At 34.2% G+C, this 20,688-nt stretch overlaps 2 protein-coding genes, 1 long non-coding RNA gene and 2 other non-coding genes across 10 annotated transcripts; all 5 read left to right on the top strand.

Annotated features, from left to right (window-relative positions):
- Positions 1-4,139: 4,139 nt before the first annotated feature.
- Positions 4,140-5,718, top strand: LOC140882764 (pathogenesis-related genes transcriptional activator PTI6-like). The gene has a single exon (XM_073288955.1). It carries the CDS (start codon positions 4,746-4,748, stop codon positions 5,511-5,513), a length of 768 nt encoding a protein of 255 aa, XP_073145056.1. The 5' UTR covers positions 4,140-4,745; the 3' UTR covers positions 5,514-5,718.
- A 4,798-nt stretch (positions 5,719-10,516) lies between these two features.
- LOC140883457 (uncharacterized) lies at positions 10,517-12,586 on the top strand. 6 transcript variants are annotated; one of them, XR_012150401.1, is made up of 4 exons: positions 10,517-10,649; positions 10,776-10,849; positions 11,346-11,455; positions 11,895-12,586. It is a non-coding gene; the product is annotated as an uncharacterized lncRNA (long non-coding RNA). The 6 variants fall into 6 exon arrangements; XR_012150400.1 differs by having other exon boundaries at positions 10,776-10,855; XR_012150402.1 differs by having other exon boundaries at positions 10,776-10,915.
- On the top strand, positions 10,963-11,046 carry LOC140885975 (small nucleolar RNA SNORD34). Its single transcript, XR_012151385.1, has one exon. It is a non-coding gene; the product is annotated as a small nucleolar RNA SNORD34 (small nucleolar RNA).
- LOC140885976 (small nucleolar RNA SNORD34) lies at positions 11,354-11,439 on the top strand. The gene has a single exon (XR_012151386.1). It is a non-coding gene; the product is annotated as a small nucleolar RNA SNORD34 (small nucleolar RNA).
- Positions 12,587-13,548: 962 nt separating the features above from the next.
- LOC140881436 (uncharacterized) lies at positions 13,549-20,688 on the top strand. The gene is made up of 5 exons (XM_073286752.1): positions 13,549-13,621; positions 13,825-13,933; positions 14,293-14,928; positions 19,988-20,238; positions 20,410-20,688. The coding sequence occupies exons 1-4, from the start codon at positions 13,607-13,609 to the stop codon at positions 20,077-20,079; spliced, it is 852 nt and encodes a 283-aa protein (XP_073142853.1). The 5' UTR covers positions 13,549-13,606; the 3' UTR covers positions 20,080-20,238; positions 20,410-20,688.

Raw genomic sequence — 20,688 nt, 5'->3', positions numbered from 1 at the left:
AAAACAATTATGATAAATTAATCTATTAGAATTTCTTAAAGAGTTTCACTCTTTCTAGACTTTTCGGAATAAGATTTGATGCAAATAGCCCGAAAAGAAGCATACTCTAGAATTTGCAATTTTTTCTCTTTCCCCTTATGATGATGTACATGGTTTATGGTTAGATATTCATATTTTTTATATTAAATAATATAATATAAATATATATATATATATACACACACGATCCTTCAAAATATATATATATATAACCATATTCATATTTTTTATATTAAATAATATAATATAAATATATATATATATATATACACACACGATCCTTCAAAATATATATATATATATATATATATATATATATATATACATACAAATAATTGGTGCAAGCTATTATATAAGACAAAAACACCTGTGAGACGGTCTAAAGAGTCATTTTTTATACGAGTCTCTTATATAGGTTATCCATTAAAAATATTATATTTTATGCCTAAAATATTATTTATTATTATAAATATAAATAAAATTGATTCGTCTCACGGATAAAACCGTTTCACAAGAGTATTACTCATTGTATAATAATAGCCGTAAATATATTAATAGTTTTCGCGTAATTGACAAGCAATAGATGAACAACTGATAATCATAAATCACTCACGTGCCGGGCCAAGGGCCCAATGGGCCCTTAATTCCCTTTGCTTCTTCTTAAAGTGACCCTAAGCCTACCAATTCTTACTTTTCAAACCACAATACATTTAATTTTCTAATCATTAATTTCATGACTTATTTACTAACCCCACTTTCCATGTGTTTATATATTTTTAAATTTTTTTTGTTATTTTCATGCAAATGTGTCATTCATATTCTATTTATTGAGTGTTTGATGTTTGCCTATATATATCTTACTATCTTACTATATTATTATAGTATAGACCTCTAATTAACTAATTTTCAATTGATTGGTGAAGCTTGAGATGAAATTACGATTATATCCTAACTTAATTTCCAACAAAATCAAATTATTATACAAATTAGTCATTTTATATAATCTCCTGTTTTTTAACCACTTGAAACAATATTATTTACCAAAATTACATTCTTATCTTTGTTTGTATTTTTGAATTTTTAGATTGAATATATTTTTTTAAAGATTTAGATTAGATAATTATCACTCTTAAACTTTTGAATGTCTAATTCATAATGTGAGTTCTAAAATAGTATGAAAATTAATTAACATAAAAAATTTATATAGATGTGTGCAACAGACGCTAGTATATATAACAAAACTAACATACGTGTATATTTAAATTAATTAATTAATAAAAAAGATATTAAGATTTTTATTTTTTTAATTCGAAAGTCAGATTTAGTACTGCAAAATTTTAAAATATTGACTTGGTAACGTGTTGCACATGTCTGCCTCAGTTGACTGATAAAACGATTTCTAAATCTATTTTTTTCCTAGAATTTTTTTATAAAAAGAAAAAAACTGAATTTTTTTTCATAATTTTTAAAATTTCAAAACTCTCGTGTGGATTCTTACACACAAATTACATCACGTAAATGTGTTGAATATTTTATTACACTCTTTGTGACTATTTTACTCGTGAGATATGATGCCAAATGAGATGTAATATATAAGAATAATAAAAGAAATATACGTGTAATATAACTATTTTTTACTTCAATTGTTGTAGAACGATGAACCTAACACTTTGAGTTGCCTATGCCCTATAGTTCGCGGAATTTTCGTAAAGCTTTGATTTTCTTCTACGATTTTCTGGTCATCTGTTTGTTTTTAATAAACTTATTTGTCCCGTCGATTTTTCGTGATGTTGATATTTATCGAACTTTGGAATTATTCAAGATATATATATGACTTGTTATTGAAACCGTTCCAAGAACAATATAAATGATTGATATATTCTAGTATTTACATTGTCGCCAAATATTATTGACGATCGAATATATTCACAAAGTAATACAAAATGAAGTCAATGTGATTATGTGAATGAATGAAGGAACGAATTGGGAAAATTGCAAATTTTTTTATTTTTGTAATTTTAATCTTTTATGTTGTAAAATCGAGTTTTAATCATATTATTTCAATTCTCGTCGAATATAATTTTTTCAACTAGAGTTCTGATATGGCACTGCACATATAAAACGTTGACGCAATATTATATCAACACCCACAAAAATTTCGAAGTAAAGCAAAGATTTCATACTTAGACATGTTAAAACGGTTAATGGAATATATAGACTGAAACTCTCAACCCACCTCAAGTTCCCAATCCACCATTTGGCGGGGCTGGGTGGATTGGCCCGTCGTTTGGATAGATTGAAAATTTTCCAACTCAGCCTATCTATTTGGTGGGGCAAGACTGGGCCAATTCGACTGGCCTTGTCATTTAGTTATATCAGGTGGGCAAGGGTAGGTTGACCCGTTATTCAGCATAACCCGTCACTTGGTGAGTTGGGATGGGTTAACTTGCCATTTGCACGAGGTGAAAAAATATCAACTCAACCAAATTATTTGGCAAGACGGGATGAGTCAACCTGTTTTGGCATCCTAGTCATACTAATATAGATGAACAATCTATAAAATAACACAAAAAATGTTATGCGATCTCCTCGCAAGTCAAATTTGTAGGATTAATATCTAACTCGACTGATATAAAATATTAATTTATATTTCAAAAATATTATTTTTAACTCAATATATATATTAATCAGATCAATCCGTCTCATGTATATATATTAACGAGACCGTCTCGTATACCAAAAAAATATATATATATATATAAGCATAATTCCGGAGTAAATAATTCAATTCAGTACATATTAATTGTGGTAGGTAACTACAAGTGAAGTTGGGTGAAGAAAAAGTGGTAGCAATGAATATATATATGGTTTTTCCATTTTCCACTCCCAGCCTATATTCCACTAGCAAAATAAAAGCAAAAACTAGCTCTGACACGTACAACATTTGACACTGTTGCCTTAAATTATCCGATCCACGAATTCAATTTAACCGGGTCAACAAATGGTTCCCACTCACACAACTGTCACCTTCGACTGTGGCAGCTTATTATGCATCCACTTAGGCGACCTCCATTATTTTTCATTCATTTTTGGAGTGTGGACTAAGTTTCTTACATCTTATTTCATTTTCTATAACTTCTTTTTTTTTTTTAATAAAAAAAGGTCAGACGTGATAATTGTAAAACATTTTTTTTAAAAAAAGTTTATTTTCTAATATATTTAAATTTCAATTAAGTTTCGCATCACACCAGCAAATTTATGTTGGGGTCGACCCCTTTTTGCACTCTTCTATTTTTATTTGAGTTTGGAATTTATCAAACTTTTAATTCAGATCAAATTAATTTTCAGTAAACTGTTTCTCTTAATAAATATAAAAAGAGATAGAAAGAGAGTTTCAAAACATCCTCCAAGAAAGTTGTTCTAAGCAGAGGTTTAAAGTGAAAATATATTTTTCAATGATTGTGTCTTAAGAAAGGATTTCGTCTTAAAAGTAAAAGATACTCTATTTAATTTTAAAAACTTATTCTACAAAATAAATTCCAAGCTCATTATTAAAAAAAACATGTATTTGTACGTGAAATATATCGATTTAACGGTTTAGTACATGTCACCCGCAAAATAGTACTCTGCAGGTGACGTGACAGATCATGATTGGATAAAATCAATGAACCCCACATGGAAATCTAACCGCAACTCATCTCATACAAAATTTGTGTCACTACACCATGTATTAACGAGTGGCATGAATTTGAGCAACCTACGACTCTACTCGGCGCCGCCACATAATTATTAGAGCGACAATATCATATTCCACCATATTATTAGGAACAATAAGGCTGCTCCACTCTCCTAACCCTTTCCTTACTTTTCATAATAATCACAATCTTACGGTTCCATATAATTAATAAACAATTAATTGTTCACCAATCACCATAAATTAAAAGGCGGAGCCATGTATTCTTCCCTCCCCACTCACTCACTCAGCTACTTCATTATTGCCCAAAATATATCAATAAATAAGGAATAAAAAATAAAAAATTCAGATTATACATTTAAAATGATTTCAGACTCCATGGTTCGCCCATTTACAACGTAAAGATTTTCTAAAGTAGTCTTGATATAAAGATAATCGAAATACAATAAAACCGTTGGATCTGACACGGGGACGATGATGTATGAAATTTGAGGTCAATGTCAAACATATGGAGTACTCGGGGTATTAAATACAGAGACAAAGCTCGTAAACTGCGAACGCACAGAGACAATGGGGTGGAGGGAATTACAGAGAGGATCCCATTCTTTCTAGTCCACTCTGTTTCCCGCCAAAAACAAAGGGAAAAAAGGCGCGTTTAATAACATACAGCTGCTGCTTCTGCCGCCTGAATCATACTAGATCTCCTTTTCCCTCTCTTTCTTGAAACCTGTGCGACCCTACACTCGCGGCTCCTTCTTTCCGTGTTATATTATATTTATAACACATACATGTATTTAGAGCTACAAAGATTCATTCTTTGGTGTTTTGGAGACAAAGAAATTTGCTTTAATGCTTTCTCTGTTTTTGTTTATGACTCTTTGCTACTTCTTTTTGTGACCTACTTCGAGTACTGAGTAAAATTCTTGATTCTTGCTTGATTTGGGCTTTTGATTTTGAGCTTCTACTGTAGTTTTGTGAGTGGTAGAGCGGCTCTCCTGCTTTACGAAAACCCATGGAAGTACAGAGACGATTCAAGTTTACGGAACACGTAGTCTCTACTTCCAAGCTCGTAGATCACCGGAGATCCGCCGCCGACGCGAAGCGAACCCGGAAAGTTGTTAGGCTAATTCTTACGGACGGAGACGCTACGGACTCCTCCGGCGATGAATCGGACTACGCCGCGGGACTCTGCTTGCGGAGGGTCAAAAGGCACGTGGAAGAGATCAGCTTCCGAAGTACAGTACCGTCCATGCAACAGCTACCTGGACGAGATCGAGATCGATTCAAGAAAAAGAGGCGGTGGAGACCGGCTGGGAATGACGTCACCAGCCGGAAGAAGTTCCGCGGCGTTCGCCAGCGGCCGTGGGGGAGATGGGCGGCCGAGATCCGGGACCCGACTCTCGGGAAACGGGTCTGGCTGGGAACATACGACACCCCGGAAGAAGCCGCCACCGTTTACGACAGCGCGGCCGTGAAACTGAAAGGCCCCGCCGCTGTGACCAACTTCCCTGTGGCCTCCCCCGCCACAGACGGCTCCGTGACTGAGAGTGAGGCCGTTTCTTCCGGAAACGGCTCCGCCCTGTCTCCGACATCAGTGCTCCGGTTCGAGGAGTTTCCGGCTTTCGACGGCCTAAGCTACGGCGGCGACGAGTTGGGGTTCGACTTCGATTTGCCGCTGGGCCTGCCGGGCATAAGGATGTCGAGTGACCACCTGACCGAAGAATTCGGGGAGTTTGACTTTGATGACTTCATTAATGACATCATCAACGACATCAGCTGATCTTTACGTGGCGATATATGGTTGGCCAGAAATGACGTGGGAAATTATAATTAAAAAATTGAGCCAATTTGTCAGTAGTTATTATCCTATATTTAGAGCGAGTGTGTATTCAGTAAAATAGTATAATATATATACTCAAATTTTTGACAAGAGATTTTGTAATATATTTCTAATTAGTTCCAATCTATTGGACATTTTAATTTAATGTATTATAAAAATTAATTCTAAAAAAAACATGAGTAGTTGATATCTTAATTTTAGTATTCAGGATATTTACGGAACACAAAAAATAAACAAACACATATTTCTCACGTCTAGGAATTAAATGATTTGAGCGTGAAGATATTAATTGATAACTTAAAAACGATTATGAGAAATCCAACATAAGATATTTTCGTGTGACACAACTAATACACCAACAAAAAATACAATATTTTCCCTTGATTTATAGCTCGATGCGTAAGTTCAAGAAAAAGAGACATGATATGCTAATTTATTTATCAGAAAAATTCAAGTTAGATGGTTTTTTGGTCTATTTTATGAGATAAATTTTTATTTTGATATGATCCAAGATCAACCCGTCGACCGTATTTAAAGAGATGTATTTTTTTATAACGTGGGAATTCGCACCTGCTACATTTCGCTGTGAACTGTATGTAAATCACGGACTAACGCAATATCCTGAAAACTACACTAGTCAAGTAAATTACACTGGACAATTTATGTGCAATACTTTAAGAAAATATTGATAAAAGAAATCGTACACCTAACCGCTAACCAAATGTTAATTTACTCCACTGACTTAGACATATTATCAAGAGCAAAAAAGATGTATTCTTTATTTATTAATGAGCCAATTATCATCAATTCCTAAAGAAGCAATTTCTAATCCGGTTGAAGATGTATGAGATTATTTAATCAAAACAATATACTAGACGAATCCATACGATAAAGACGGTATAAACTAATAATAGTCCTTGGAAGAAAGATCTAATTCCATCTAGGAGAAGAATTTATATGTGGTTTATGTTGGTTTTGATAGTTCAATAATTATTGGGCGGCCCCTGCTCAATTTCTCTACACTTGGGGCATAGTTGGTATTCAAATATTTAAAGATTAGATTTTTTGTAAAATGAGACCGTTAATTTACCTTATATTTATAATAAAAAATAATATTTTTCATAAATGATTCAAATAAAAGATTCGTCTTATAAAATTGATCAAATCATCTCATTAAAGTTTTTTTTTTTTATCTTTTTATTCAGTCTATATATATTCTACACACAGAAAATAAATAGTTTGACCGTTACATTTTGTGAAAATAAGTCTTCCAACATGTTTTTTTCTATATATATATATATTTATATCCACTCACTTCAAAGTTCACACCATATAAATATTTCTTTTTCGAAAATATTTGTTATTTGCAAGAAATTTAGGTTGATGGAGTACAAAACATTTTATCTGATTTCAGTGATACTCTAATGATGCTTGCTGAGTTATTTGTGATCTTATTATTATTATTCAAATGAATATCGATCTACGGATGGGTCTCTATCGGGTTTTGTCGGAGATATGAATGTTTTTTTTTTGGGGCATAAATAAACTTGTTTGTTAAAACAATCAAGCCTTAAATTTTCAACTAATGTATGGATCTCTAACTAAGTAAATTCTATATACTTTTCTTAAAATTGTTACGAGTATTTGCCTTTCATGAAATATATTATGTTTTTGACAAATAAATTGATTTATTTAAATTTTTCTTTGAGAATATATATTGATTAATTAATTTCTATATAGTTGCCTGGAAATTGCGTGGATAAGAATAAGAAGAGGATGGGTCCAACGGTTGGTGACCAAATGTGACCAAACTCTTCTACGTGGCCATTCACATGTCGCCGCCTTCCACTATTTTCATAAAAATCTTTTTCCCAATTAAAAAATTTCATATTATATATGTATTTATTTATTATATATAACTCTTTCATATTTTTTTTTTGAGGAAAACATAACTCTTTCATATTATATATGCATAAAATTTGTATATATATAATAATAATATTATATATATATATATATATATCATTGAGGAGTTTTGATTTTATTCTATTTTATTTTTTAGTAACTAATATCCAATTTATTTAACTATTAAAAGGTTACCGAATAGAAAACTTTAAATTAGAGACCATGAACGACACCTGTTCTTTCAGCTAAGTTTTATGTGAGACGAGATCATAACTCATAAATATTTATTCGTAAAATGGGTTGATCCGAATAATATATAAAAAAAATTTAATTTTTTTATATGTTAATTAGAGTATGTGTTCTGTCTGTTGGGTTAAGCGTACATGAGTGAAAATAATACTTAGATGAGTGACTTATTGGTAAGCTCCAAGTTGGTTAAGTGGTCTGTATGATATCCTCGTAAATACTCGATCTTGAAAGATGAATCAAAAATATTATTTCTTATCTAGATAATCGTATATCTTGAAATATAAGTAAACAATATTTGATAACGAGGAAAGTTTGAATTCAGAAAGGAATAAATCTTCTTGATATTCTGGTTTGAGTAGGACTCTTAAATGCTTCACCTATAAATATTCAGGTTTGATTCATTCGTGAAAAAAAAAACATTCATAATATACACAATCTCATACATAATATATTGCACATTTTGCTGCATATTTTCTTAACGTTTTCTTCCCCCATAAGCCTTATATTGACTTAGGCAACCCTTCCAGCAACCATTCAAGAGTTCTTTGCATTTAGACGATGGTAGAAGGAGAGATATCTCACTGGAAAAAGTTGTCACGTCTATCCAACTTTTTTCAGTGTTAAAACTTTGAAAGAGAGACAATAGATCTTAATAGGTAATACTGTCTTTGTTGGGGATATGACCAGTGGTAGGGAAAGGATAAGATCGATAGTCTGATATTGAAGGGATATGAGGGAACACCAGCAATACGACATGCCCTCCCTAGACTCATGAATTTAATAATCCGACCTATTGCTCTTTCACAAGTTTAAGAGAATAAAGTTGCGCATTGGTTAATAACTATAAATTTTGGCTTCTAGATAAACGTTTGATTCTAGACACACTGTCTCACAAAAGAAACCATAAGACGACATTAGCAAAAATTTTATCCATTCTCCTCATAGGAAATTATTGAGATAGATAAAATAAAACAATGAAACACATTTTAAATATTAACAAGCCATTGAACAAAAAAAATATATTCAATAAAATATAAATATTATATCAGAATCCTTTAATTAATATAACCCAAAAAAAATCACAAAATGCGTTCCTACACTCACTCAATCGACAAGTTCCCGCTTTATTTTTATTTTTTTATGACATAAGAATCCACAGTCGTTACTATTTGAATTTTGATGTGTATTCGATTACTCTGAACTAACGCAATAATTTTCAAATAATGTTAGTGAGATAAATCACACTGAACACGTCCCGCGACAAGTGAATCTGACATTATATTAGCAGAAAAATCAATCTCATCATAATCATTTGTAAAATACTTATCTACCACGCAAACTCAAATGTCATTTGGCATTGACAAGTCCAAGCTTTATTGAATTGTTTAGAAATGGTACTGTTTATTTATTTATTTATTTGATGGGCGTGGGCCGTGGACTAGAAAATCGTTAGCAACATGTGCTTTAATAAGTACATTTTCTGCCAATAATCCTTGAGCCAGAATTAGACTCATTCCTCGTGATTAATATATTTTGACTGCTTATCAGTCATATTTATGTATATATATATATATATATATATATATATATATATATATATATTAAAATAAATCAAATATAATTTATACGCATGCCATTGATTTATTTCAATGACGAACATCTCAAATTTTTAGTGTACTCATTCAACATATCAAATTCGACTGACAAAAAATAAGTCCAGACACTATGCCGTGGACAAACATGTACTTAGTTATAACCAAAAGTATATGATTGCGTCTTTTGTAACACAAATATCACTAATTTATATTCGTCAGATAAATTTTTTCGACTCAGATTTAGCGCGAAACATTATATTTGTAGCGTAAAAAATAATATTTTTTTTATTATTTGAAACAAATTAGGAGATTAATCTCACACAATGAACTAATAGACGACCTCAAAGGAGTTTTTCGAAAGCATGCATGTTTAATTAAAGAAGTACATTGTAACTCTCTAAACTAATCATTCAAGTTATAAACCACCTGAATTAATTTAGCTCTTGAAAGGTTTTTTTTTTAAATAATTCCCAAAACATAATTAAAATCAGGGGAATAACAGAGAATTCTAATTTTTCTTATTGCATCCAAAAATTCTAATGTTGTGATTCGAACTGTGACAAAAAATTATGAATATGAATTAATTCTTTCGTGTAACTAGTTCTAAAAATAGTGTATCTTTAATTTGATTTTCAATTACTTTAGCTGTAATTTACTATAAGTTTTGTAATTATGAAAACACACATTTTCCCTTGGATAATATACAAATATCGTTTTTAGTAAATAATACGAAAAATATTAGTGCTACATTAATTTAATTACTATATGTTAGTTTGATCGAAAACACATTTTTTTTAAAATAATAAACTATTAACTTATCGATTTATTATTACCCCTATAAATTAATAAAATTCAATGGTTAGATAAAGTAAAAGGTTAGATTATTTGAAACTCATAGACATCATGTATCTTATTATTATATCTAATTAATTAGATATAAATTAAGATCAATTACGTTAGTTCAAAATTTTACTCTTATCGAAAGTTATCAACTGCGGATTTATCATAATTTTTTGTTTGAAAAAACTAAATGATAAGATTGATTTAAGATTTAAGACGATGTGTTATTATTTTGGGTAAGTGGGTTTGGGCTATAAAAACCTGATTTTTATCGTTTGTGGAAACCCATTTCCTATAAAGCCCAACACTTTAGAAGCCCATATCCACTGAACTGCAGAATCTAAAACCCTTGAATGCACGCTTGGCCGCCAACGAGTATTTCTGATTTCCCATTCGCGAGCCTTCAAATTCGACATCAGCAGCATTCTCGAGATTTCACCTGGAAAATCCGACTGCTGAAATGGTGGATTAAAGCTCCGAAATCAAGGTTTGTGACTATGTTATTTTGGGAGCAAATTATCGAGGCGCTCTTCTGAGTTATGGATCGGAATCAGAGTCTTTGGTTTCTAATTTTCCGAAATTTTGATTTTTACCCTGTTTATGATTTGTGTAGTGGATCTAATCATGGAAGAGGATAAATTAAAATCGTGATGAAGGAGTTTTTTGTAGTTGCGAGCCGGAGGAGATGTAAGCGTAAGCAACTTGTTTGGTACTTGGGGAGTTGAGAATGTTGCTCCTAAATTTGTACGAAAGGTTAATGCGTAGATGATTGAAAAGTTTTTTTTTTTTCCAATTTTCTTGGGGGCCTATGATTATCCAAACTATTGCCTACATTGTCTGATTCTTTGAGGTGAAGAATGTTCTAGATTACTTCTGAGGCCCCTTTTGATAAATTTTGAATGATGCACGAAAATATTTCATGGACTCATGGAGTATTATAAGCTTCGTACATCATTGTTACTCTCAAGTTTGATTTTCAGTTTTTCTTGGATATAATACCAATAGTACATTTTCTTCTGGAGTAGAAATCGCATTCGTGTGTGGTGTCATCCATTTTTTTTAAATTCTTTTTGAATGGTGAGGTGTGTTCGACTCAAATGTACATTCATCTACGGCCTCGTAGATCTGTATAAAATGATCATGGGAAGATGAATGGAAAGTTTTTCTTTATCCTTTTTTCCAGATATTGTTTGGGGCCTGTGATGATCGAAACTCTATTGCCTACATTGTCTGATTTGTTGAGGTGAAGAATGTTATAGATTACTTCTGAGGCCCCTTTTAAATCTTTTTAAGGTACTTGTACTATCACCACTTTTAAGGTTTAATAATTTTCGATTTTTACTTGGATATCATACCAATTATATATTTTGTTCTGAAGTAGAGAGTGCATTCATGTGTGGTGTCATATCTTTTTCTTTCTTTTTTAAAACAAGATACTTTCAAAGAGTGAGGTGTGTTCGACTCAAAAGTACATTCATATATGGATTATTTACCTTTATGCCGTGTCGCGTTCCTTATTTTATGTTTGATTCAACCTTGAGGGTAGATGAAAACTACCTATAAAACATTCTTAAGGCTTGAATAATAACTAATAAGCCCTAATAACCCCTTCAAGTGAAACCCTTATAGTTATTTTGATCTGTTCTGTGAAGCCCTGGCTCAATAATTATTTGTGGGCAGTTTGACTCAACATTTATTTATGCTTTTATTCCACCTTTATGCAACATAACAGGAAAACACGAATTTTCATCTAGAACAAGGTCATCAACGCCACGACTGCAGCTGATAGAGAAGCGAAAACTGGAGTGGAGCTAAATCTGTATCCATGAGATTGGTATAAACTGACTCCAGTGAAACCTAGCGAGGTGTTGCAGCCATTGTTGATGGTTTTGTTGAGATCTTGGATGGTAGCTTTGTTTGCAAAGTAAAAGTCCCTTTTGACATGTTCAAGGCACAGTAGCACATCCCTAGTGTGAGCCGCACACCCTCCTGCGCAGAACGACTGGCCGTCACTGGAGGTTACGTTTAGCCATCCTGACATTGTTAGCGTATAGTTTTGTGGGCAGCTGTTAGATATCTGCATATTATCAAATAACGTAAGCTTACATGGTATGATCTTATGAAATTGATACAAAAGTTGGTGTGAAAATTGCTCTTGTAGGAAAGATCTTTCGCCCAGTTCTTACATTCTGCAAGCAGTAATAAGCACTCCTCCAAGCTTGGATGGGACTTAAATTCACATTGTTTGTGGGATCCGTTGTATCTGCACAAAGTATTGCCTTGCATCATCGCCAAGATTATAACGTATTTCTAATCTTCATGATATTGTAATTTCAAGAATTATTGTACTAGAAATTCAAATTTTATTTATGTATTATGTATATATATATAATATAATGTATAAAAAACATATATATTTTACGATATTCTTCTAATGTAAAGACAAGAAATTACTCTCCGCTTTGGCTAAGCTGTGCGAGACGAAGAAAATGGCGAGGATTATGGCTCGTAGATTTGGCCATCTTTTGCCCATCTTTATTTTCTTTTACACTCTCTTACGTCTATGAATATCGAATAAATATAACCAAGTGAGTTTTATGTCTTTTACATCTTTATACACGTGAAAGGTTTGTATATGTATAGAATAAATCTACAATATCTAGGAATTTAGTTTGGCATTGTTAATTTATATGATTGGGATATGCTTTGATTCATAGATCTTTTTGACAGAAACAAGAACTATGCAAGCTGTGTCAAAAAGATCTATGCAAGCTGTGGAGCATATACTGTTGAATAAACGGCTAGATGAGATCAATGGCATCAAATGCACCTTCACTTTATTATCATCGCCAATTTCAAATGAATATTGTTCCAAGAAAAAATAAATTCACGTAAAAAGTACCTATGAAACTTATATACTCCCTAGTGCAATATTTATACTTTCCTTTTTTTTAAATAAATAAAAACAGAACATGTAGAGCCTCTTGTCTTTCAATATATACCAGAAAATCAAGACAAGTCAGTTTGTTTGGTGTAACAAACTCTCGTTCGAAGAAAATATTAATAGGAGAAATCACATCGATGATCACGGGTCAAATACACTCGTGATTCCATCCATTGGACACTCATAAGATATTAGAATAATGCAATATTTATATAGGGATACGTTGAATATACATTTCTGAGATAAAAGTGCGTTCTTCATTAGATTGGACTCTTGATCCAAGGTTTACTAAAAAAATAATATATCAGTTTCAGTAGGAAAAAACTTATATTTAATTAATTTGATGAATGTTTCAGATTCAAATAGCTGTAATGCTCTCTCTCACTTGGTGAAAATAAATCTCACACTATCTAAGCTTTCAAAGTACACTCCACCGGACTGCTCCAGGTGTTTCGTTTGTTTTTACCAAGAAGTATCAGGTTGCTTTTGTGTTTGCAGCAATGGCATCAAAAGATGTAAGAAACTTGTTTCGACTCTATATATATATATGAGGGGAAAGACGTGCAGTAGTGAGGCTAAAACTTCAACTGTTAGAAAGTTCGTAGTAATTTCTTTTTGTTTAAATGAGAGAAATTGGCCTTGTTCACTCCTGTTGGATCCGTCCCAGTTTTCATTTGCTCGTTTCTAACGTGATCCGAAACTACTTTGCTATATACAGGCGAGGCCAAATAGAATGAAGAGATTGGAATCAATGAAGTCTCACTCTTGGTGGTGGGATAGCCACATTAGTCATAAAAACTCCAAGTGGGTACTAGAAAATCTTGAAGGTTAGAGATTTGGAATTGGACATACATTGTTGCTTGCTTGGTCACAATTTCGCCAAATTTATCAAATTTCAAATTTGAATACCTTTGTCCTTTACATTGGTTTCGCAATGTATTCGATAGACTTAAAATTTTGCTTTTTGGATACACGATAAGTGTGATGAGGCACATATGAACATTCAGTTGATGAAACAATAGTAGTAAATAGAAACTGATTCGAAATGCATGCTGTAAAAAGGATAACATGCCACAAAACGTCATTTACAAAACTCTTGCATAATGGACTTTAGTTTCAACTATAAAGTTCTTGCGTACCACATTAATAAATTCTATGACCAATATGATGAGTTTATTGGTTTCAGAAATGGAGGAGATTGTCAGACGAATACTAAAAATCGTCCAAGGTGAAGAGGACGTGGATTCATTTGCCAAAAAGGCTGAACTGTATTTTAAGAGTAAAACAGAATTGGTCAATCTGGTGGAGGAGTTTTATCGAATGTATCGATCATTGGCTGAGCGATATAATATTGTCTCCGGGAAAATCCTAAAAACCATGCACTCTGATCTTGTATCGCAAGGTTCCGGAAATTCTGATGTGGGTTCGGAACAAAGTACAGGTTCTGAATTGGAGACCGATGATTCCTCCATTGATAATGACAATATCACCACGAGCAATGATTGTGAGATGCAAGAGTCGCAACAGAAGAATATTGAGTTTATGAAGGAGAAGCTGCAGGTGCTCCAAGAAGAGACTGATGAAGGGCATAAGAAGTTTCATGATGCTAATGCTGAATTTTCCTCCTTGATATCTGTTTATGAAGAGGAACAGCGAGTTGCTAAAGAACAGATGCAGCAATCTCAAGAAGAAGTTGCTCACTTGACAATGGAGCTTCAAAAGTATCACCGGTCTTTGGAAGATTCAAATAATTCTGTCACAGATCCTAAAGTTTTGGATTCAAGTTCATTACAAGGGCCAAGTCCTGCCCTAAACATCAAAGGTTCGCAGGAGGAGTGTTATGATTTCTATTGATTCACGATCTATTAATTCACACTTGATTAAGATCACACGATCAAGAAGGTAAACTCGAAAGATGATAATTGAATCAAAGCAAGAAGAACACCAGGAGTTATAGTGGTTCGGATCAAAGAATCCTACATCCACTTTGCCTTGCCTAAGGCTCAATCAATAACTTGGATCGAAATCGTTTACAAGGTGAATTCACTCAAGAATACAAATCGCTTACAATGATATTACTCAACCAATATCAAGAACAGAAGCAATTAAGATACCCACACTCAATCATAGATCAGCAATCTAGAAGTCGATATATCTCTCGGATAATCCTTGATGCACCAGCCTTTACGTATATATGTATTGCATGCAGAAGCTAGGGTAGCCAATCCCTTTAACTGCTGCCGTTGAGTCAGTTAGATGAGTTGTGATCCTCTGCATCTTAATCTTGATCTCAATGTGCACCTTGAACTCTGATCCAACCAATGACTAAATAGGTGATCCAATCTTCACAAATCTCCACCATGGATTACCTATTAACCTCGGGCAAAGCAACTCCAGTCTAAGGGATGACCTTAGTTTCTCCAACATTCATCTGATTATGGCAATGTTGGAATTTCATAATTGGAACGGGCTTAGTCAACATGTCAGCAGGGTTGTCCTCAGTTGATATCTTCAACATGTCAATCTTCCCTTGCTCCACCAAATCCCTTATGAAATGTAACCTAATGTCTATGTGCTTGGTTCTTTCATGATGCATGAGATTCTTGGTTAAGTGCAAGGCACTTTGGCTGTCGGTGTAGATTTTAACACCAATTCTTTCCATCATAAGTTCTGTCAGAATACCTTTAAGCCAGATGCCTTCTTTTGTTGCTTCGGTTATAGCAACATATTCTGCCTCTGTGGTGGATAAAGCCACAATGGCTTGCAGAGTTGCCTTCCAGCTTACCACACATCCATTTAACATGAAAGTATAACCACTAATTGATCTTCTTCTATCAATATCAGCCGCATAATCAGCATCTACATATCCAACCAATCCATCCTTAGTATCATGTAAATCATCATATATCAATCCAGTGGACACAGTGGCTTTGATGTATCTTAGAATCCACTTGACAGCATTCCAATGAGCTTTTCCAGGTTTTCTCATGAATCGGATTACTAGGCTAATGGCATATACTATATCCGATCTTGTACAGACCATAGCATACATTAGAATGCCTGTGGCATTTGAATATGGTACACTTTCCATATAGGACTGCTCTTCAGGCCCTTTTGGACATTGATCTGTAGATAATCTGAAGTGTGATGCCAAAGGTGTTGAAACTTCCTTAGACTCATTCATCCCAAACTTGTTTACAACCTTCTTTAGGTAATCTGTTTGAGAAACATACATCAATCTTTTGCTTCTGTCCCGGGTGATTTGCATACCAAGTATCTTTCTTGCTGAGCCTAAATATTTCATCTCGAATTCTGTCTTAAGCTTATCTTTAAGCTCATCTATCTCCTTCATACTCTTGCATGCAATTAGCATGTCATCAACATAGAGTAATAAGTAGATTGTGCAACCACAAGACTTTGATTTATGGTACACACAGCTGTCATATTTGCTTCTTTCAAAAAAATTTCGGATCATGAAGCTGTCAAAACGCTTGTACCATTGCCTAGAAGACTGTATCAAACCATATAATGATTTCTGTAGCAGACATACTTTGTTTTCTTGGCCTGGTTCTTCATATCTTTCTGGTTGCCTCATGAAAATAACTTCATCCAAGTTTCCATGCAAGAAAGCTGTTCTTACATCCATCTGTTCTAATTCTAGATCCATGCTTGCAGTCAAGGCCAATAGAATTCTGATGGATGTATGGTTAACAACAGGTGAGAAAACTTCATTATAGTCTATGCCCTCTCTTTGTGTAAAACCTTTGGCTACCAACCTAGCCTTGAACTTGAGATTTTCAGTCCCTGGAATGCCTTCTTTTATCTTGAAAATTCATTTGCTACCTACTATCTTTCTGTTTTTAGGCAGCTCCACCAGCTTCCAAGTATCATTCTTTTTGAGTGAATTAATCTCCTCAAGCATAGCTTATCTCCACCTTTCCTTATGTGGACTGCTAATGGCTTCTTTATAGCTGACTGGCTCATCTAAGTTCAAAGTTTCTGATACACTCAAGGCATATGATATAAGATCTGCATAACCAAATCTCTCAGGTGGTTTGATGATCCTCTTTGCTCTGTCCTTCACGAGGGTATAATCCTTCAAATTAGACTCATCTTGTTTTTCAAGTGATTCTTGACCCTCCAAGCTTCCAGGCTGTAGTACAGGTTCAAGATAATCTCCTTTATCTGACTCCACCATGACATGATCACTAGTGTCACTGTCATTATCCAGGACTATCTTTCTTTCTAGAGGCATATTGTCTAGCAAGTCATCTTCATTGAAAGTAACATCCCTGCTTATCACTGCCTTACCATGTCCATTTCCAGAAATCCAAACTCTATATCCCTTAGTTCCTTCAGGATATCCAAGGAAAATGGATTTCTTTGCTCTTGGTGACAGCTTACCTTCATTTGCATGTATATAAGCTGTACAACCAAAACATCTGAGTGTTTGGTAATCTGCTGGTTTCCCTGACCACACCTCAACAGGTGTTTTGAAGTCCAAAGCAGCTGAAGGACATCTATTGATTAAGTAACACGCTTTACTTGCAGCTTCTCCCCAGAAACGTTTCCCAAGTTTTGCATTCGAGAGCATGCACCTGACCCTCTCCAATATAGTCCTATTCATCCTTTCAGCAAGTCCATTTTGCTGTGGAGTGTACCTTACAGTGAAATGCCTTGCTATTCCTGCCCTTTTGCATAATTCATTGAACTCTTGATTTAGATATTCCAAGCCATTATCTTTTCTCAACCTTTTGATTTTCTTGCCCGTCTGATTTTCAATAAGTGTCTTCCAATCAATGAACTTTTGCAAAGCCTCACTTTTGTGCTTCATTGTGTATAACCATACCTTTCTAGAATAATCATCTATGAAGGTTATGAAGTATCTTGAGCCACCGTGTGTCTGTGTTTTGGCAGTCCCCCATACATCAGAGTGTATATAATCCAAAGTGCTCTTAGTATTGTGTTCTGCCCTCTTGAACTTGACCCTAGTCTGCTTTCCTAACACACAATGCTCACAGAAGTCAAGCTTGCTGATTTGAATTTTGCCAAAAGCTCATTGTCTGTTTAGTTCAACCATTCCTCTATCACTGACATGTCTTAATCTGATATGCCACAACTTAGTTCTGTCCTTATCCACTGTGGAACTCAATGCATTTTGTTCAATGCATGTTTTTCCCTCCAGTACATAAAGACCATTATGTCTTAATCCTTTCATGACAAGCATCACCCCTTTTGTGAAACTTAGGATCCCATCTTTGGCTTTGAATTCATATCCTATTTGATCCAGCATACCAAGGGATATGAGGTTCCTCTTTAAATCTGGGACAAATCTGACTTCTGATAGAGTTCTTGTCATACCATTACTGAGCTTAAGTTTGACAGATCCGATACCTTCTATTTTACATGCCAAGTTATTTCCCATCAAGACTTTCCCACCAATGATCTTGGTGAAAGTATTGAACCATTCCTTGCATGAAGTCATATGGAATGAGCATCCAGAATCTAAGATCCATTCTTGTTCAGGCTTATCAGTGCTTACTAATAGAACATCAGCACTCTCATAGCCATCTTCTGCCAGTGCTATATCTCCTGAGCTTGACTCCTTTTCAATGTGTTTCTTATTCCTTTCTGGGCAATCCTTTCTGAAATGTCCTTATTTATTGCAGGTGTAACATCTCCTTTTAAACTTGGTTCTTGACTTCGATCGAGACTTGTATTTTGGCTTAAAATCTCTCCTCTCTGATCATCCCCTGACATATAATCCTTCACTCTGATCACTGTCTTGAATTCCAGCCTTCTTATTCAACTCTTTGGACATCAAAGCTGAATGTACTTCCTCCAAAGTCAGTGTTTCTTTACCATATATCATGGTATCCATCAGATTGTCATAAACATCAAGAAGAGAACACAACAACAACAAGGCTTGATCTTCATCTTCTACCTTAATCTCTATATTCTCAAGATCCAAAATGATTTAATTGAAATCGTCAATGTGATCTTCAATAGACTTACCATTCGGCATCTTGAATGTATACAGCTTTTGTTTGAGAAAAAGCCTATTCGCCAGAGACTTTGTCATGTAGAGATGTTCAAGCTTCAACCAAATCGCAGCTGCTGTAGTCTCCTTAGAGATTTCACGCAGTACTTTGTCTCCAAGACTCAAGATAAGGGCGCTATGAGCTTTTGCAAGGATTTCTTTCTTGTCAACTCCTTTGATCTTCTCCGGAAAATTGTCATCTCCCAGGAGTGCATCTTCTACTCCGTTTTGGACCAACAATGCTCTCATTTTCAGTCTCCATAAACTGAAGTCGTTCTTTTCCGTGAATTTCTCGATATCGAATCGTGTGGTGCTCATCTTCAAACGAGGCTCTGATGCCAGTTTGTTATGATTTCTATTGATTCACGATCGATTAATTCACACTTGATTAAGATCACACGATCAAGAAGGTAAAATCGAAAGATGATAATTGAAACAAAGCAAGAAGAACACCAGGATTTATAGTGGTTCGGATCAAAGAATCCTACATCCACTTTGCCTTGCCCAAGGCTCAATAAATAACTTGGATCGAAATCGTTTACAAGGTGAATTCACTCAAGAATACAAATCGCTTACAATGATATTACTCAACCAATATCAAGAACAGAAGCAATTAAGATGCCCACACTCAATCATAGATCAGCAATCTAGAAGTTGATATATCTCTCGGATAATCCTTGATGCACCAGCCTTTACGTATATATGTATTGCATGCAGAAGCTAGGGTAGCCAATCCCTTTAACTGCTGCCGTTGAGTCAGTTAGATGAGCTGTGATCTTCTGCATCTTAATCTTGATCTCAATGTGCACCTTGAACTCTGATCCAACCAATGACTAAATAGGTGATCCAATCTTCACAAGGAGGATTCAGACTCTGCCTACAAATTCAGATGCTAAAAGAAGAGCTGAGAATCGCCAAAGAAAAACTTCGTGATTCAGTGGAGGAAATAGAGAAATTGAGGCAGGAACTTATGAGCAAGGGCTCGTTGGTTCAGAACTTGCAGAATCAGCACAAACCGAGGCATCAGCCGCAAAAAAACGAATACGAGAAAGAGAGAATAGAGGTTTCGGAGCTGCAAGACCAAATAACCAGGTACAAAACCAGCCTTTCAGATAGTGATCAAGTAATCAGGGGATTAAAAGAATCGTTATCTAATGCCAATAAGATCTTATCCGAAGAAAAGGAGCAACTTCACGAGCAGATATCAAGAATTTGATCTCTTTTTATTTTAGTACTGATGAACTCTGTTTCCTTATTTTGTAGGAAACTAATTAAGGAATCATGTCAAGACTAGAAGACTTCTCTATATATACTCAAGGGATTGTTGCGCATGAAAAACACTTGAGAGATATACAAAGAGCTCATGCCACAGAACATATAGAGCTTAATCGAAGATTTTTCTGAAGATTTTTTTGTAGCCGATTGCTGCTACTTCAAACGTATTGTCATTGCTGTTGGAGCTAGTCATCCAACTTTCGGCAAACAAGATTTGAATCTTTTGGTTTTACTTTCCCAAGTAACAAATAAAATGCACCATCAAGC

This window comes from Henckelia pumila, chromosome 2, assembly GCF_033568475.1.
Source record: "Henckelia pumila isolate YLH828 chromosome 2, ASM3356847v2, whole genome shotgun sequence".
NCBI classification, from domain to species: domain Eukaryota; kingdom Viridiplantae; phylum Streptophyta; class Magnoliopsida; order Lamiales; family Gesneriaceae; genus Henckelia; species Henckelia pumila.
Note: the sequence above shows the minus strand (reverse complement) of the source record. Positions and strands in the feature narration are given on the sequence as shown.

Bases quoted from the DNA above. Each gene is read 5' to 3' on its own strand.
- LOC140882764 (XM_073288955.1), top strand. From the start codon at position 4,746: ATGGAAGTACAGAGACGATTCAAGTTTACGGAACACGTAGTCTCTACT.
- LOC140881436 (XM_073286752.1), top strand. The intron at 13,934-14,292 runs GTTAGAGATTTG...TATTGGTTTCAG, and splicing joins GGTACTAGAAAATCTTGAAG to AAATGGAGGAGATTGTCAGA. The intron at 14,929-19,987 runs GTTCGCAGGAGG...ATGACTAAATAG, and splicing joins TCCTGCCCTAAACATCAAAG to GTGATCCAATCTTCACAAGG.